This window comes from Oncorhynchus nerka, linkage group LG14 (assembly GCF_034236695.1).
Source record: "Oncorhynchus nerka isolate Pitt River linkage group LG14, Oner_Uvic_2.0, whole genome shotgun sequence".
In the NCBI taxonomy this organism is placed as follows: Eukaryota; Metazoa; Chordata; class Actinopteri; order Salmoniformes; family Salmonidae; genus Oncorhynchus; species Oncorhynchus nerka.
In genome coordinates this window covers 37,746,842-37,766,676 of record NC_088409.1, presented here as the reverse complement: position 1 = coordinate 37,766,676, position 19,835 = coordinate 37,746,842, and the positions used below count along the sequence as shown (strand labels likewise).

General features: G+C 42.6%; 1 protein-coding gene across 5 annotated transcripts in view; it reads left to right on the top strand.

Moving 5' to 3' along the window:
• LOC115140974 (disintegrin and metalloproteinase domain-containing protein 15-like) overlaps positions 1-18,941 on the top strand; it is a 37,738-nt gene extending 18,797 nt beyond the window's left edge. The window contains exons 15-24 of one of the 5 annotated variants that reach the window (XM_029679513.2): positions 1,027-1,135; positions 1,317-1,512; positions 1,675-1,752; positions 1,877-1,988; positions 4,073-4,232; positions 4,516-4,569; positions 5,267-5,381; positions 11,262-11,327; positions 15,639-15,808; positions 15,967-18,941. In XM_029679513.2, coding sequence (XP_029535373.2) covers positions 1,027-1,135; positions 1,317-1,512; positions 1,675-1,752; positions 1,877-1,988; positions 4,073-4,232; positions 4,516-4,569; positions 5,267-5,381; positions 11,262-11,327; positions 15,639-15,808; positions 15,967-16,033 — 1,127 coding nt within the window. In that variant the 3' untranslated portion in view covers positions 16,034-18,941. Of the gene's footprint in view, positions 1-1,026; positions 1,136-1,316; positions 1,513-1,674; positions 1,753-1,876; positions 1,989-4,072; positions 4,233-4,515; positions 4,570-5,266; positions 5,382-11,261; positions 11,328-13,797; positions 13,867-15,638; positions 15,809-15,966 lie in introns of all 5 variants that reach the window. The other 4 variants (XM_029679512.2, XM_065000040.1, XM_065000041.1 and 1 more) reach the window with 4 other exon arrangements.
• Positions 18,942-19,835: the final 894 nt, after the last annotated feature.

Sequence of the window (19,835 nt, the reverse complement as noted above, 5' to 3'; positions counted from 1 at the left end):
TATGAGGGTAAAGATCATACTTTTTGGGGAAATGTCCTCTGGTCTGATGAAAGAAAAATATAACTGTTTGGCAATAATGGCCATCGTTATGTTTGGAAGAAAAAGTGGGAGGCTTGCAAGCCGAAGAACACCATCCCAACTGTGAAGCATGGAGGTGGCAGCATCATGTTGTGGGGGTGCTTTCCTGCAGGAGGGACTGGTGCACTTCATAAAATAGATGGCATCATGAAGTAGGAAAATTATGTGGATATATTGAAGCAACATCTCAAGACATCAGTCAGGAAGTTAATGCTTGGTTACAAATGGGTCTTCCAAATGGACAATAACCCTAATCATACTTCCAAAGTTGTGGCAAAATGGCTAAAGGACAACAAAGTCAAGGTATTGGAGTGGCCATCACAAAGCTCTGACCTCAAACCTATAGAACATTTGGGGGCAGAACTGAAAAAGCATGTGTGAGCAAGGAGGCCTACAAACCTGACTCAGTTACACCAGCTCTGTTGGGTGCATTTTGGCCCATTCCTCCTAACTTATTGTGGGAAGCATGTGGAAGGCTACCCGAAAACGTTTGACCCAGGTTTAACAATTTCAAGGCAATGCTACCAAATACTAATTGAGTGCATGTAAACTTCTGAACCACTGGGAATGTGATGAAATAAATAAAAGCTGAAATAAATCATTCCCTCTACTTTTATTCTGACATTTCACATTCTTAAAATAAAGTAGTGATCCTAACTGACCTAAGACAGAGAATTTCTATTAGGATTAAATGTCAGGAATTGTGAAAAACTGAGTTTAAATGTATTTGGCTAAGGTGTGTGTATACTTCCAGCTTCAACTGTATATATAATGTCACTACTAGTGATTGAAGAAACTGTTTTGGCGAGTTGTGACATCAAATTTTCATATGCCATGTGTTGGAGAATTGAGATTGGCTCATAAACTCAAGAGGCAGTGTTGTTCAGACACTTTTCCTGTATGATCTTTGAGACAATTATGATTGTTTAAACTTCCTTTTCTTTTCAGATTCCACAAGGGCTCCGTCTGTCTGCTTTTCCTCCGTCAACAAACAGGGCAACAAATACGGCAACTGTGGCCAGATGCCAAACGGAACCTACATCCCCTGCCCTAGCAAGTAGGTTCCATGTTCATTAGGGCACATCGTAGCAAATTGTTTTGCAACAGACAACAAAATGTGCATATTTTATTGGACAAGTTAATGTAGTCCTGCCTTGTTTCAGTTCTTATTCTTCAATTTGGTGCCTAATGAACACTTCTATATATAGAACTGTTGCTCTGACTGTCTGACTTTTCAGAGATGTGCATTGTGGGAGGCTCCAGTGCCAGGGAGGCAACGACCGTCCGTTGCTAGGCACCAGCGCTGAGATCCTGACCACCAAAGTAAAATTTAACTATAGCGACTTTGTCTGCCGGGGAACCTACTTCCACCTTGGCGACGACGTCTCCGACCCTGCCATGGTGGCACAGGGCACTGCATGTGGTCTTGGCAAGGTGGGCATTTCCTCAACTATAGAAATACAATGCAAGATACTTCTGTTTTTGTGGAATGGGCCATTTGACCTTTTGGAATAGGAGAGGTTTTCTGTGTTGTTATCTGAGTTTACGTAAATATCTAAAATGATGATTGGTTTTACTGACCATGTTGTGGTTCAGGCCTGTTGGAACCAGCGGTGTCAGGATGTGTCTTTGTTTGGCGTCGACGATTGTCAGAGCAAATGCAACGGACACGGGGTGAGCAAACCAGCTGCCTGTCTCCCCTTATAGGAGTTATATTGTATCGCTCACAATGGACTGGCTCATACTGTTGATGTTAAATGAATAATATGGCTCAATATCCTCTCTCTGACATTGCCAGGTGTGCAACAGCAATAAGAACTGCCACTGTGACGTGGGTTGGGCTCCTCCAGACTGTAGGTCCACGGGCCATGGAGGCAGTGTGGACAGTGGGCCTGCAAGAGCACCTAGAGGTACCTCACCATTCCTCTGTTAATGCACAACTTGACTGCGCTCATAGATATACACTCAAATCAAATGTATTTATAAAGCCCTTCTTACATCAAGTGCTGTACAGAAACCCAGCCTAAAACACCAAACAGCAAGCAATGCAGGTGTAGAAGCATGGTGGCTAGCAAAAACTCCCTAGGAAACCTAGGAAGAAACCTGGAGAGGAACCAGGCTATGAGGGGTGGCCAATCCTCTTCTGGCTGTGCCAGGTGGAGATTATAACAGAATATAGCCAAGATGTTCAAATGTTCATAGATGACCAGCAGGGTCAAATAATAATAATTACAGTGGTTGTCGAGGGTGCAACAGGTCAGCACCTCAGGAGTACATGTCAGTTGGCTTTTCATAGCCGATCATTGAGAGTATCTCTACCGTTCCTGCTGTCTCTAGAGAATTGAAAACAGCAGGTCTGGGACAGGTAGCACGTCCGGTGAACAGGTCAGTGTTCCATAGCTGCAGGCGGAACAGTTGAAACTGGAGCAGCAGCACGGCGAGGTGGACTGGGGACAGCAAGGTGTCATCAGGCCAGGTAGTCCTGAGGCATGGTCCTAGGGCTCAGGTCCTCCGTGTGTGTGTGTGTGTGTGTGTGTGTGTGTGTGTGTGTGTGTGTGTGTGTGTGTGTGTGTGTGTGAGAGCATACTTAAATTCACACAGGACACTGGATAAGACAGGAGAAATACTCCAGATAACAGACTGATCCTAGCTCCCCGAGACAAACTACTGCAGCATAAGTACTGGAGGCTGAGACGGGAGGGGTTGGGAGACACTGTGGCCCCATCTGACGATACCCCCGGACAGGGCCAAACAGACAGGATATAACCCCACCCACTTTGCCAAAGCACAGTCCCCACACCACTAGAGGGATATCTTCAACCACCAACTTACCTTCCTGAGACAAGGCCGAGTGTAGCCTACAAAGATCTCCGCCACGGCACAACCCGATTAAGGGGCGCCAACCCAGACAGGAAGACCACGTCAGTGACTCAACCCACTCAAGTGACACACCCCTCCTAGGGACGGCATGGAAGAGCACCAGTAAGCCAGTGACTCATCCCCTGTATTAGGGTGAGAGGCAGAGAATCCCAGTGGAGGGAACCGGCTAGGGTGGTTCGTTGCTCCAGTGCCTTTCCGTTCACCTTCACACTCCTGGGCCAGACTACACTCAATCATAGGACCTACTGAAGAGATGAGTCTTCAATAAAGACTTAAAGGTTGAGACCAAGTCTGCATCTCTCACATGGGTAGGCAGACCATTCCCTAAAAATGGAGCCCTATAGGAGAAAGCCCTGCCTCCAGCTGTTTGCTTAGAAATTCTATGGACAGTTAGGAGGCCTGCGTCTTGTGACCGTAGCGTACGTGTAGGTATGTACGGCAGGACCAAATTCGGAAAGATAGGTAGGAGCAAGCCCTTGTAATGCTTTGTAGGTTAGCAGTAAAACCTTGAAATCAGCCCTTGCCTTAACAGGAAGCCAGTGTAGAGAGGCTAGCACTGGAATAATATGATCCAATCTTTTGGTTCTAGTCAAGATTCTAGCAGCCGTGTTTAGCACTAACTGAAGCTGTCCTTGAAACAGTCTTGATATGTTCTTCAAAAGAGAGATCAGGGTCCAGAGTAACGCCGAGGTCCTTCACAGTATTATTTGAGACGACCGTACATCCATCAAGATTAATTGTCAGGTTCAACAGAATATCTCTTTGTTTCTTGGGACCTAGAACAAGCATCTCTGTTTTGTCCGAGTCCAGCCATCCACTTCCTTATGTCTGAAACACAGGCTTCCATTGAGGGCAATTTTGGGGCTTCACCATGTTTCATTGAAATGTACAGCTGTGTGTCATCCGCATAGCAGTGAATGTTAACATTGTTTCCGAATGACATCACCAAGAGGTAAAATATATAGTGAAAACACTCCTTATCTTAATCAAATCCTGGAGAAATTGGAACACCGTATCAACCGTATCAATAAAACTAGGATGAAATAAGTAACCTGCACCCAGCTTTGATTGTCTGCCATGATAACCAAGAACACAATATTTTCTGTATCTCCAGGATCCGACCCAGCACGTGTGGCCTTACTGGTCATCTTCCTCTTCGTCCTGCCAGTGGTTCTCCTCTTCCTCGCCCTGCGTTTCCCCCGGTGTCACCGCAACCTACCCTGTCTGGGCACTTCCAGCCTCTTCCACAAGGGCACCGGACGCCAACAGAGCCGGTGAGAGCCCTGACCCAGGGGACACCAGCTATGTGTTCACATATTAGTTACAGTGGTTATATAGTATGTATATGTTTGCGCAGTGCAGAAATCCGCTATCAGTATGGACAGAATTACGGCCATTGTGTTTCTTTAATAGTTATAATGGAATGAAAGGGGCTATATCCAGCTAGAGTATGTGCAAGTTTGAATTGGACATGCATAAGGTTTATCTTGCACTTTATCACTCAATGAAGGTCAGAGTTAACTGTGTTTTTCCCTACCCATGATTCAATGGGGTCAGTGTGGCCCATAGTGAGAAGTGGGGCTTGGTGTTTGCTGCGGAACAGGCTAAAAGGTACTAAATGTTAAGGGTAGAATAAAGCCATGGAATTAGTTCTGGGCTGTTGTCTTTATGACAAATTGTTACTGAAGTGCAATGTTAATACTTAGTGATCCATATAACACCCAAGAGTCTCTCTAGTTTGCAAAAATATCTGAACTTTGGTCCATATTAAAATAACTCACTATAATCTAAAGAGAGTGACTCAATTTGATTGATCAGTTTTAGTTCAACAGGTGTTTTTTGACTAAACAGCTCCGATACTAGCGATGCACTTTAAGTAGGATATAACGACAAACTAAATGCTACGAAGGCTTTGGGAAACTCACCCCAGTTCCCAATTTCTTCAATGTTTTATATAAGACTCCTTTAGAGCCGGTTTCGAGGATAGTGATGGTGACCATTCTTGAGTCTCAGTTCTATAAGCTTATTTTGAGCGTTACTTCTGTCAACCTCATTTTTACTAATACTGTAACACTGCAATGACCTCTGACTCTTCAGAACCAGATTATTCCCCTAGGTTGTAATATCATGTATACCAGTGTATTGTAACCAAACACCCATTCTTTGAGGGCTAGACCAGTGTTCTAGAGAAACATCATTCTTATCTCTTATGGCAGTTCTCAGCTTACTATTTGTAACGCTTTAGCACCCCCATTATTGAAATTGTGGTATGAACTTTGTTAATGTGTGAGTGTGTGCTGTCTCCCAGGACCCCGGCCACAGAGCGAGTGGATGCTCGTAACGGGGAGCAGGTCCAACCACTGAGGTACCACTGGAGCCGCCAGAGTGACATCCAAATGACCCCGTCTCCGCCTTCTAACAAGGTACCAAGATGACCCAGCCTTGCCTTCCCTGGCTCTCACTTAAATAGTTTTTCCACCTGCACTGTTCATATGTGGCCCTTGTTACAGGTACATGGAATCGATAACACTGACTTTGTTGTAATAATATTAGTCATTCAGCAGACGTCAATCTCTGTGTTGACCCACATGAAAAACATACTACCGTTTACTATAGAATACTATAGTACTTACTGTAGAATTCTGTAGTAAACTGTAGGATAGGGATTAACATGGGTAACCGAGATCCCTTAACTGACCCAGGAAAACACATTTCCCGAAAATATTAAATGACAAGACCCGAAAAATTACTAAAATTTTCCCCAATGTCGGCACTAATACAATTCCACAAAATACACAACATGTGCAGCAAAATATTTAATAGCACATTATCCAAACAGGTTGTCGCATGGTAGCCTTTAGTCTAGCGTATTTACTTCACACAAAGTTGCCATAAATTCAAAGTAAACGCATAATTGCCACTGCTGAACTGCACACATGACCCGAATGCAGTTAATGAACCCTACAGGAAACTCCTACAGTATAGCCTATAAAAGAACGTGTGCCTCTTTGAGCTGTCATTGTGACTCTTCAGACATTCACAAATTTGATAGGCCTATGCACAATTTAGTACATAGTCATCTCTGTCACAGACATGAAATCTGTGGGTAGGCATGAGGGAAAATGATTTCTTCTCCTGTACGAATGCCTAGCCTATTTTCTTATCCAAAATCCTGACTCCTGTCTTGCATGAAAATTCCTAACTTTATTCTGTAATCCATAGGTTGCATTATCAAAGCACGTCTCTGGTCTATGCATGTCGAACTACCGCGATCACATTTCCCCTGCTTCTGTGCTCTGTCTCAGACTTTCTGCCCATAGATCTTCAGTAGAGAATGTGTGCTCAACTAACAATATGGGAGTAGATATGGATGTTTTGAAAACGGGTGTTCTTTGTTAAGATACTTTGATATTTCAACTATTTCCACTCTTCATCTCCCTATTATTCATGAACTGATCTGCTGTCTGTATAATCATCAACTCCATTTTTGCCAAATATAGGAGATATTCTATCATTCGTTGAAGGTTATCTAGCAAGATTAGCCACTTTAGTCACTTTACTTTTGTTTGACTGCCATTAAAGTTTGTTTGATTATACATCTCAATGCTTTGGGTGCGCTCTGTGCGACCTGACATTTGCTGAATTAATTGAGGGAACATAAGGCTCAGAATTTATGAATGGCCTGTTTCGCAATTCACAACAATGTCATTGGCGATCAAAGATCAAAGACAGAGTCTATAATGACTAAATATATTTAATTTTCCCTGAAATCTTTACTCTCTTATTTGGGGAGAACCCTGGCATAGTGACCATATCTTGGTTTTAAACTCTTTAAATGGGCAGGTACCGGTGCGGTGCAGAACTTTTGGGATAAATATTAATTATTCGAGGGTATTGAAACTTGTCTTGAAAATATTCATCCTTACTGCTGAATACTATACTACACACTACTATTCCCCTCGATCGTGTAGTGCTTACTATAGAAATCTGTAGTGTACTGTAGAATACTATACTACACACTGTAGTATACCTTAATCATGTGTAGTAGTTACTATAGAATTTCTACCTACTGGTTATGGAAGTGTTTTAGTAGGAGAAAAGTGAAAGCAGCCAATTCTATGTCAAAGATAATAAAACAAAAATACTATAGTAAAGACTATAGTATTTTAGGCTTGGGTAGTATACTGTATACTGGGGTATTTGGAAATAGCCACGGGATGCTTTTTCAATACTGTCAATATCAATGAAACTATTTCTTACATTTTTTAAATACTTTGAATATTTGTAGCTACTTTTTAAGTAAAGTACCTGCAGTCAACTTGTGCAATACGTTAGGAGATAAAGAAGATTGCGTTCTTCATTTCACCTGTCACGTTATTTTTAACGGTAGTCGGTAGTCCCTAATCACATGGTGTTTGTCTACAAGCACACAAGGACTAGAGACCGGAGCCTTGTGAGTCACTCACTGTTGCGCATCACACGCCAGGTGATCTAGTTACAGTATGGAATTCATCACTAAATGTTTGACAGCTAGATATCTTCTAACTATTAAGTTTACTGTCTAAAATGTGCTCAATACTCTGTAGTTGTGCATTTGGTTTGCTAATTTATTAGCTAGTTATCTAGTAGCCAGCAGACCTGTGTAGATTAAAATGTACCTCAATCCAGGGATGAGAAATGTGAGGTACTCCGAATTGTCCCATTATCTTCACGGTGTAACAGTTGGGATAATGGGACCATTCAGAGTACAAACCATTTCTCATCCCTGGATTGAGGTACGTTTTCTGAGCCATATCTTGCACTGACTCCGTGGTGTCTTAATATACACAGGAATGCTGTCTGAACTAGTGCAGCTGTAAGTCAGCAGGTAGAAATTTCTGGCTAGTTATCGAGCTTAGTGGTCAGCTTCTTGTAAAATCAGCATTGGGTAACCTTTGGATTACATAGGCTGAATGGGGTTTGAAAATAGCACCCCTTGTGTTCAGTGCCACTATTACAGAATATCCCGGGATGGCACAAGGTCGGTATGACAATCTGGATACCGCCAAAGCCTATAGTATACACTATAATCTTTTAACTATAGCAATACTACTGCATTTATACTATAGTCAATTAGTATAAAAACACTACAGTAAATACTATAGTATATAGTTATAGTAATACTACAGCATTTACAATGCCTTCGGAAAGTATTCAGACCCCTTTACTTTTTCCACATTTTGTTAGGTTACAGCCTTACTCTAAAATTTATTTGTTTTTAAATTCCTCATCAATCTACACACAATATCCCGTTTGCTCATTTATAAAATAAACTGAAATATCATATTTACATAAGTATTCAGACCCTTTACTCAGTACTTTGTTGAAGCACATTTGGTAGCGATTACAGCCTCGAGTCTTCTTGGGTATGACGCTACAAGCTTGGCACACCTTTAATTGGGGAGTTTCTCCCATTCTTCTCTGCAGATCCTCACAAGCTTTGTCAGGTTGTCAGGTCCACAGCTATTTTCAGGTCCCTCCAGAGATGTTTGATCGGGTTCAAGTCCGAGCTCTGGCTGGCCCACTCAAGGAAATTCAGAGACTTGTCCTGAAGCCACTCCTGTATTGTCTTGGATGTGTGCTTATGGTCATTGTCCTGTTGGAAGGTGAACCTTCGCCCCAGTCTGAGGTCCTGAGCGCTCTGGAACAGGTTTTCATCAATGATCTCTGTACTTTGCTCCATTAATCTTAGCCTTGATTCTGACTAGTCTCCCAGTCCCTGCCGCTGAAAAGAATCTCCACAGCATGATGCTGCCACCACCATGCTACACCATAGGGATGGTGCCAGGTTTGCTCCAGACGTGACGCTTGGCATTCAGGCCAAAGAGTTACATCTTGGTTTCATCAGACAAGAGAATCTTATTTCTCATGGTCTGAGAGTCTTTAGGTGCTTTTTGGCAAACTCCAAGCGGGCTGTCATGTGCCTTTCTCTGCTGAGTGGCTTCCGTCTGGCCACTCTACCATAAAGGCCTGATTGGTGGAGGGCTGCAGAGATGGTTGTCCTTCTGGAAGGTTCTCCCATCTCCACAGAGAAACTCTAGAGCTCTGTCAGAGTGACCATCAGGTTCTTGGTCACCTCCCTGACCAAGGCCCTTCTCCCCCGATTGCTCAGTTTGGCCGGGCGGCCAGCTCTAGGAAGAGTTTTGGTGGTTCTAAACTTCTTCCATTTAAGAATGATGGAGGCCACTGTGTTCTTGGGGACCTTCAATGCTGCAGAATTGTTTTGGTACCCTTCCCCAGATCTGTGCCTCAACACAGTCCTGTCTCGGAGCTCTACGGACAATTCCTTCGACCTGATGGCTTGGTTTTTGCTCTGACAAAGTCAATGGGTCTGAATACTTTCCGAAGGCACTGTATACTATAGTATTTTTTAAATGTGGGGAGCTATTCCTGAATGTTGCAATGTTATAGACAGGTCTATCTTGTTCAAGACTGTTTTTGAATTTGTAGTGGAGGACGAGGCTACATGTGTAGCGGGCATTTCTATGAGTTGTAAGATTGGCCTGAATAAGGGGAGCATAAAGAAAATACAAAAATCATCTAACATATTAACAAGGTCTACAGTAACTATACCGAACAAAAATATAAACGCAACATGCAACAAGTTCTAAGATTTTACTGAGTTACAGTTGATAAAAAAACATATGGAAATCAGTACATTCAAATACATTCATTAGGCCCTAATCTATGGATTTCATATGATGGTCACAGATACCTTAAAAAAGGTAGGGGCGTGGATCAGAAAATCAGTCAGTATCTGGTGTGACCATCATTTGCCCCATGCTGAGCATCACATCTCCTTCACATAGAGTTGATCAGGCTGTTGATTATGGCCTGTTGCTCCACTCCTCTTCAATGGCCGTGCGATGTTGCTGGATATTGGCTGGAACACACTGTCGTACACGTCGATCCAGAGCAACCCAAACATGCTCAATGGGTGACATGTCTGGTGAGTATGCAAGCCATGGAAGAACTGGGACATTTTCAGCTTCCAGGAATTGTGTACAGATCCTTGCGACATGGGGCCGTGCATTATCATGCTGAAACATGAGGTGATGGAGGTGGATGAATGGCATGACAATGGGCCTCAAGATCTCGTCACGGTATCTGTGTGCATTCAAATAGCCATTGGTAAAATGCAATTGCGTTTGTTTTCCGTAGCATATGCCTGCCCATACCATAACCCCACCGCCACCATGGGGCACTCTATTCACAGCGTTAAACGTCAGTAAACTGCTCGCCCACGCGACACCATACATGCTGTCTGTCATCTGCCTAGTGCAGTTGAAACCCGTGATTAATCTGTGAAGAGCACACTTCTCCAGCGTGCCAGTGGTCCTCAAAGGTGATCATTTGTCTACTGAAGTCAGTTACGACACAAAACTACTGTGAACTTCCCTGATACAGTTTCTGACAGTTTGTGCAGAAATTCTTCAGTTGTGCAAACCCACAGTTTCCTCAGCTGTCTGGGTGGCTGGTCTCAGACAATCCCGCAGGTGTTGAGGCCGGATGTGGAGATCATGTGCTGGCATGGTTACACGTGGTCTGCGGTTGTGAGAAATGAAAATGTAATTCTCTGGCAACAGCTCTGGTGGACATTCCTGCAGTCAGCATGTAAATTGTATGCTCCCTCAACTTGGGGTGGCAGGGTAACTTACTGGTTAGAGTGTTGGACTAGTAACCGGAAGGTTGCAAACCTCCGAGCTGACAAGGTACTAATCTGTCGTTCTGTCCCTGAACAGGCAGTTAACCCACTGTTCCTAGGCCGTCATTGAAAACAAGAATTTGTTCTTAACTGACTTGCCTAGTTAAATAAAGATAAAATCAAATAAATAAACTTGTGACAAAACTGCACATTTTAGAGGGGCCTTTTATTGTCTGCAGAACTAGGTGCACCTGTGTAATGATAATGCTGTTTAATCAACTTCTTGATATGCCACATTTTTCAGGTGGATGATTTATTTGAGCAAGGGAGAAATGCTCAATTAACAGGGATGTTAACACATTTGTACACAACATTTTAGAGAAACAAGCTTTTTGTGTGTGTTGAACATTTCTGGGATCTTTTATTTCGGCTCATGAAACATGGGACCAACACCTTACGTGTTTCGTTGATATTTTTGTTCAGTGTATGTTCTCAAGTGACCAATTCATATTTTCTCAATCTGAGAGTTGAATATGTAATGCTTAATTCTAATAACTAACTTACCCTCCAATGCATGTTTCCATTGGCTGTCAGAACCCTTTGACTCCTGTTTTCTCAGATTCAGGACAGACCTGCTCCACCTACTAAGCCACTCCCTCCTGACCCTGTCTTAAAACAAGCCCAGGTAACCTGGCCTAGGCCTGTGAGGTGATGGGTAGCTTGAAAAATGCTTGTGTGTGCAATGCAATGAGATGAAATCACTACATAATTAATAATGAGTAATCCTCATGTTTTCTAGAACTAACATTCTGTGTCTTTTTATGTATGCGTAGTTGCAGTATTATAGCGAAGTCCTGTTTTGTTCCTCTACTTTTTCCATATATCCATCATTAGATAAGAAGGAAACGGTCAGCCCCCACCAAGCCCCTGCCCCCCGACCCCAGCCCCCTTAACAACTAGGTACAGTCAAAGGTTGCCATTTAATGAGGAGGTCTTCATCCATATGTAGCAGCAGTAGCAGTAGCAGTAGCAGTAGCAGTAGCAGTAGCCGTAGCCATAGCCGTAGCAGTAGCCGTAGCAGTAGCCGTAGCAGCACCACCAACACAGTTGATTCTCAAGCAATCACCCTTTTTCTATCTATGTTTAGAGGGCCATGCCATCACAATGTTTCTTTAAAAGGATTCTATGGAGGGGCCTCCTGAGTGGCGCAGCGGTCTAAGGCACTGCTTCGCAGTGCTTGAGGCATCACTACAGACCCGGGTTTGACCCCAGGCTGTGTCGCAGCCGGCCGCGTTGTTAGGGGAGGGTTTGGCCTGCCGGGATATCCTTGTCCCATCATGCTCTAGCGACTCCTTGTGGCACGCTGACTTCGGTCGCCAGTTGTACTGTGTTTCCTCTGACACAGTGGTGCGGCTGGCTTCTGGGTTAAGCGAGCAGTGTGTCAAGAAGCAGTGCGGCTCGTCAGGGTCGTGTTTCGGAGGACGCATGGCTCTCAACCTTCGCCTCTCCCGAGTCCGTATGGGAGTTGCAGCGATGGGACAAGACTCTAACTACCAATTGGATATCACGAAATTGGGGTAAAAATATTTTAAAAAATGTATTTAAAAAAAAATGTCAGTCAGTCTGAATGGAAACCTGCATGTACAGGGTGACTTAAATTATGTTGAAAACTAACCACAGCATTACTTTGATTACTTAGCATTACTTACTAGCATGGGGGGGAGCATGTTCTTCCTTTTAGTGCCAAGAGTAGCCACAGCGTCTAATGCTTAACAAAGGTTTAATTTGGACAAGATTAACTCTCCTGTTTAGACATGTAAGTCTGTCACTTAGCGAAAGAACCCTCCACATGAGCGAACTCTCTATCCCCAGCTTAGATCTGGAAGAGTAGCCTATGTGCTGAGACAATGATTGAACTAGTTGACAAAGACCGTGGCTCCACACACCAGAGTTGTTTTATCTCTTTATTTCCAATCACTTTTGTAAATTGTAATACTTGACTTGAATATTATGTGATGATGCCTACAAAACACTTGGCATTATTACATAACATTCAAATCTACAGCTACATAGTTAACTAGCTGACGCCCTAGAATCAATGTACACTGAGTGTACAAAACATTAGGAACAAATTCCTCATTTTGAGTTGCAACCCTTTTTGCCCTCAGAACAACCTTGAATCGTCAGGGCAGGGACTCTCCAAGGTGTCAAGCATTCCACAGGGATGCTGACCCATGTTGACTCCAATGCTTCCAAGAGTTGTGTCAAGTTAGCTTGATGTCCTTCGGGTGGTGGACCATTCCTGATACTCTCGGGAAACTGTTGAGGGTGAAAAATCCAGCAGCGTTGCAGTTCTCGAGCCACTCAAACCGGTGCGCCTGGCACCTACTACTATACCCGGTTCAAAGGCACTTCCATCTTTTGTCTTGCCCATTCACCCTCAGAATGGCACACATACACAGTTAATTTCTCAATTGTCTCAATGCTTAAAAATCCTTCTTTAACCTGTTGCCTCCCCTTCAATTACTGTACACTGATTGAAGTGGAATTAACGGGTGACATCAATAAGGGATCATAGTTTTCACCTGGTCAGTCTGTCGTGGAAAGAGCATGTGTTCCTAATGTTTGTACACTCCGTGTATATTCCATACCACTGTTCTTCAAAAAGTATCTTATGGTCTTTGGTCAAGTTGCTGATTTCTAAGTTTTGTTCAGTGTGGGTAAATTCATCTCATCTGTATGGCTTTGAGGAGCACTGGTGTCAATCATCTTTCCCTCTTATCATCTACTTCCATGATTGGAATCTGTCTTGTCAATAGTAGCGTAATGGATTCTATTCCATTACTTTAGAGTGCATTTGTTACCTGCATGGAACTAAGCATGATGGCGAATAAATAGAGGTAGCTGTCTCGTCTCTGTGGTTTGCCATTATAAATGATTTGTCTTTGTCTCATTGCATGGGAATTGGTCTGAAGTTTGTTTTCATCGTACAAATAGTGAACATTTGAGTATTGTGACACTACTCTGTAGAGTCTCATTCAGTATTCTGTTAGAATACCCGAATAGTCCCTTTCCTTTGGTTGGTCTCTTCCACCCCTCACTCTCATTCTCTCCATCTATTCCTCCTGTTCTTCTGTTTCCGTCCGTTATTCTAGCCATCGTTGAGTCGGCCGGCTCCTCCCACCAGGCCTCTACCCCCTGACCCTGTGCTAACAGGCAGCCAGGTACCAGAGTAGCATGTAGACATGGCTGCATGTGGGCATTGGGTCTGATTGGTTGATTTATGTGACGAGTGTGGTTGGTTGGTTAATTGATTGTGGAGGGATTTAATGGTTGATTGGTGGGATTGTGTGGTTAATTGATGTGTATGCAGTTGATTGGTTGATTCAATGGATTGAATGATTTGAGACAATTAATCTTAATCAGACTAATCAAGCTTTAGTTCAGAATTGTATTGTATTGCTGAATTTACAATTATGTGCAAATGCAGATCAAAGTACTTAATATTCACTCACTTGGAAGTGGCTCTAAAAGGTGGTTACAAAAGAATGCACAGCTAATCTATGGCTGTAGGTAATGACAATGTTGGTAACTAATTGAAAATAAAAAAGGATTTAGGTGAAATTAGCATTTTAAAGTTAAAGTACAAACTGAAATGTATTAATTTGTGATACTGCATTTGCATATTAAACCATGCTTAATATATTGGTGTAGTGTAAATACACACGCCGGCCAGTTTATTAGGTACAGCACCCCGTTCACGAAAATGGATCACTCCTACAGACAGTGAGTCATGTGGCCGTGTCATCGAGACATTAAGTGACTGTTTGATTGAAGGTTAGAATGGACAAAACAAGTGGCCCAAGCAACTTTAAGCGTGGTATGATTGTCAATGCCAGGTGCGCCGAGTATCTCAGAAATGGACGCCTTCTTGGGCTTTTCACACACGACAGTGTCAAAGGTTTACCGAGAATAGTGCTACAAACAAAAAACATCCAGTCAGTGGCAGTCTTGTGGGCGAAAAAGCACGTTGATGAGAGAGGTCGAAAGAGAGTGGCAAGAATCGTGCAAGCTAACAGGCGGGCCACAAACAGACAAATGGCCCAATATAACAGTGGTGTGCAGAATAGCATCTCGGAATGCACAACTCGTCGGTCCTTGTCACGGATGGGCTATTGCAGCAGACGACCACACCTTGTTCCACTCCTATCAGCTAAAAATAACAAGAAGCGTCTCCAGTGGGCACGTGATCATCAACACTGGACAATCGAGGAGTGGAAAAACATTGCCTGGAGTGGCCTGCGCAGTCCCCAGATCTCAACCCAATAGAGCATCTTTGGGATGAGATGGAACGGGCTGTTTACAGCATGGATGTACCGCTGTCCAATCTGCAGAAACTGCGTGATGCCATCGAGTCAGCATGGACCAACATCCCTGTGGAACGTTTGACACCTTGTAGAATGCCCCAAATAATTCAGGCTGTTCTGGAGGCAAAGGGGGTGTCCGACCCCGTATTAGATGGGTGTACCTAATAAACTGGCCGGTGAGTGTAGTTTGCATCATCCACGTACAAGCAGGCAACCTTCAACACGTCAATAACAGCAAGTCGCATAAATTATTTCTAGTACTATTAGCAGAACGGTTAACTAAACCAAAAGTTAATTAATTAAATCTACGTTTGGTCTAGAGCCCATCCATGCAACTCCAGTCCTCGGGGCCGTAGTGGTCACACTAGTTCCGTATCCCTAGCAAACACTGCTGATTTAAACTAATTACGTTTTTGAACTGAAGATCATTAGTTGATTATTGGAGTCATGTGTTAGCTGGGGCAAAAGTGACACCAATTAGGCCCCCAAGGATTGGAGTTGGTCTAGACACCTCCATTTTCAGTTGTCTTGTCACTGTTACCTAAACTCTGTGACGATCGGCTATAATCAACGAAAATCATTGTATCACACCTGGATTGTATTATATGTTTCTTTTGTATTTTCTTCAGGCCCTTGTACAACCCAAAAAACCACCAGCACCCAGGAAGTCCTTGCCTTCAGAGCCCCCGTCACATCCCACCCACCCTGGGTACATTGCATCTGGTGCCCCCCTGCAACATGGAGCGAGTATAACTTCAGTTCCACCTGTTGGCCCTCCTGTTGCAGCTGTCCCTTTCAGGTACTTCAGTGGCTGTATTGTTCGGCTAATTTGATGAATGTTTAGATGTCAAATGAATGGGCAGGTAGACACATACAGTTGGCGTTGTATAGTATTGTAACAAAAGCTGGAGGTGACCTTCTTTTCTATCTTTCTATATCCCTCTCTATCTCACATAGACGTGCCCCTTTACCTCCAGTACGGACGTCACAACCCAGGAAACCCAACTCGACACCTCCGGTTTAACTGCCAAAGATCCACAAAACCACTAAGATTCTGAGATTCTCTTAAACCGGACCTGAACGCATGAATTGCACTGATTCAGCCAAGAGTTTTAATATGGAGAACCTTACAGGAAGGCTCAGAACCCAGAAGTCTCCAAATGAAGGCTGCTTTTCACTCTCCCTGCCCCCCCTAAACTATTTCCTGTTGTCTTCTTCCTGAGAGACTGACAGGTGCCTTACCTGTGTTGGGACAGACTGGGCCTCCGAGCAAAGCAGAGAAGGTCTGGAATGTTCAGTTGGGTTGATCCGTTAGCCATTAAGAAACTGGATGGATGTAGTTAAGTATCCGTCAAAGATGTAACACTTCATGAAAACTGTGTGGCTTTTGACATTAACTGACAATTACAAAAATGGATGTCTACACAGAGGCTAAGCTCAATTGAGATTAAAGGCCCAGTACTGGTTTTATGCCATTGGCACATTTGAATGTGCCCTGTGATGCTTCAGAACAACGTATTACTCTTCTACTTATAGGTTGAAGCCCAAGTCATCCTCCCAATCTGACTGTGGCCACCACTTTTGCACCATTTTGCAGTATTTTATTTTAAGTGGCTTGGCTAATGCAGGCCTCAGGAAACCAGTCCTGACCACCCCCTGCTCTCTATCTGGAATAAAGAAGCATGTCAACACTTTCATTCACCGCAATGATTTCTTTGATCTCCATCACAATGGTGTCATTGAGGGGGAGGACCTTGCATGCAACCCTTTCTGACTAACCCTTGAGATGAAATGAGAATAGTGTCACAGAAACCTTAGTTCTTGATTGCAGAGCTGTACAACTAACTGCACAACTGTAAATACCAGAGAATTCTAACTTGCCTTATTAGTTTTAATTCTACAATAAGGGCTATTTAAAAGCCAAAGAGATGGATCTCTGGAGAAGTGAGGGGGGGAAGTAGATTGAACTTTGAAATGATAGGCCACTTCTCGAAGACTGACCTACGCTGCGACAGAAGACCGGTTGCCTTTTTTGTACCTTTGGTGATCAGTTGTGCCGCACCAGTGTAAGCCAGAATGAGTTAAGTGCACTCATAGAATGAGTCTTCACATATCCAGGTGAATTAAAACCAAGCCATGGGATTCACTTCTTTAGGATTGGTGGGTCCCCTGCGGGACGGTTGAGCGAACGTAGGCTAATGCGATTAGCATGAGGTTGTAAGTAACAAGAACATTTCCCAGGACATAGACATATCTGATATTGGCAGAAAGCTTTAACAATAATTTATCTAACTGCACTGTCCAATTTACAGTAGCTATTACAGTGAAAGAATACCATGCTATTGTTTGAGAAGCGGGCACAGTTTTGAACATAAAGTTATTAATGAACAAATTAGGCACATTTGGGCAGTCTTGATACAACATTTGGAACAGAAATGCAATGGTTCCTTGGATCAGGCTAAAACTTTGCACATATACTGCTGCCATCTAGTGAACTATTTATAAATTGCACCTGGGCTGGAATAATACATTATGGCCTTTCTCTTGCATTTCAAAGATGGTACAAAAAAAACAAACGGTTGGTTTCTAATTTGTATTATCTTTTACCAGATCTAATGTGTTATTCTCCTACATTCCTTTCACATTTCCACAAACTTCAAAGTGTTTCCTTTCAAATGATACCAAGAAAATGCATATCCTTGCTTCAGGGCCTGAGCTACAGGCAGTTATATTTGGGTGTCCTTTTAGGCGAAAATTGAATAAGAGTTAAACTGGGGGAACGCTGACTGAATGTACGAGAAAAAAAACTATAGGCTCACTCTTTACAGCAATGCCATGTAGTTACACCAAATATATAATTTTCTCAGTCTTATTTCATGTAACTAGATTGTTAATTAATGTAAAACATATTGTCACTTATCCTTTTAGTGCAATTCAAGCATTGTTATGTTCCTTCTCTGCAGTACAGTGTACAGCTAGTTACCAAAGTAGTTTGAGTAACTTCATGGTATAAGGGCAACTTAATATAAAGTGTTATGATGTTCTGGAATAAACCACAATATACGTATTACTACTCCTGAAGTGGTGAGCCACCAGTACAGGGGCTGTATGTCGGCAGGCAACAGTATTGATTTTGCCTGCATGTCATGAAAGTGTATTTCATTTCTAGTGAAAGATTGTTTTCCAAGTCAAAACGTCTGTTTGTCTTCCATTTAATATTTTTTAAAGTGATGAATTACCAGCCTTATGAGTTTTAAGTTGAGCACTCCACGGCAACATGGCTAACTGTGTCTATACAGCAAATAGATGATTTTGTGTATCAATGGTGGCTTATTTAGTCAAAGAGAATTTGGCTAGCAGGTATGATAATTGAAACTGATAATCTTCATCCTGATTTGAAATCTGCCAATACTTCTTGGTCATTTGGATAAATGAGTACTGGTATGCATTACAAGCATTTCAGATAATTTGACTGTTCATTATTTTTGATTAATTACTAAAGTTGTCAACTTTGATTATGACAAACTCTAAATGGCGCAGGCATGTGATTATGACAAACTCTAAATGGCGCAGGCATGTGGTTATGACAAACTCTAAATGGCGCAGGCATGTGGTTATGCCTTCCATCGGTCCATTTGATTTCGAATTTGTAAATGTCATTTTTTGACCTTCTACTGACTATGATCTGTTCCAATGTTCTGAACACACTCTCCCTTTTGGTTCTATTCATGTCTTACATTTCTAATACGTCTGATTATCAGTATGAGAACACTCAGATGTAACACGAATTGTTACGAATTTTGCTCAATGCAATTATGGGAGGATCTTTTCAGGAGACTGTTCTACTTTGACCTCTGTCTGCATTTTTCCTACTGTCTCAATTGAGACGTTCACTGCTGCTGAGGGAAATAAAACCAACTGTGGAAAAGTGACTGGTTTTGTTTTCTGCTTAATTTTCCTCTTTTGTATTATTAATCTTTTGGGCTTGACTTACCCTTTCACACAGTGATAACACAGCACTGGGTGTGCAACTACGTTGAAACAACACTGGGTGCTTGAGAAGGAGGAAGGGGTTAACTCGCTTGCATGCCAATTTGATCAAATACATTCTTCTCATACATGGTGTGAGTGTGTGCATGCAGCCCGGATTCGCAGTGTCTGGTTTTAGGGGATGCAGATGTGAGAAGAGATGTCATGTCGCTCTCACGTTTAACACAAAAGGAAACGTAACATAACAGAAGGCTTAATTCTGAGAAGTCAGACTTCCTCTGAGCATTTGCTATGAATTTTGAAGTTGTCTTATGGGGAAATATTTCTTTGTCTATCTCCAAGTAATGGAAGATGAGTTGGTTTATTTTGTAACATTTCTTGAAAACCCTTTTGGATCCATAAGTGTAGGTTTTGGTGAAATGGCACAACTGCACTACGCACCATTCACTCTTCCTTGCACACAGTTGTAGAACGTGTGTTGTTCAAAATGTTGTATTTCAAAACGTGTGTACTTAACACTAAAAAATCCGGGCCTCAAGGGAACCCACTTTGAACCAATGAGCGGTCATTTTGACTGCAACATTATAACAGTCTAATAAATACATTCCATATATGCTATCGGAAAATGTTTTAGAAACAGATGCCTCTCAAGTCTTCAACTGGCAGCTTCATTAAATAGTACCCGCAAAACACCATTCTCAATGTCAACAGTGAAGAGGCGACTCCAGGATGCTGGCCTTCAAGGCAGAGTTGCAAAGAAAAAGTCATATGTCAGACTGGCATATAAAAATAAAAGATTAAGATGCAAAAGAACACAGACACTGGACAGAGGAACT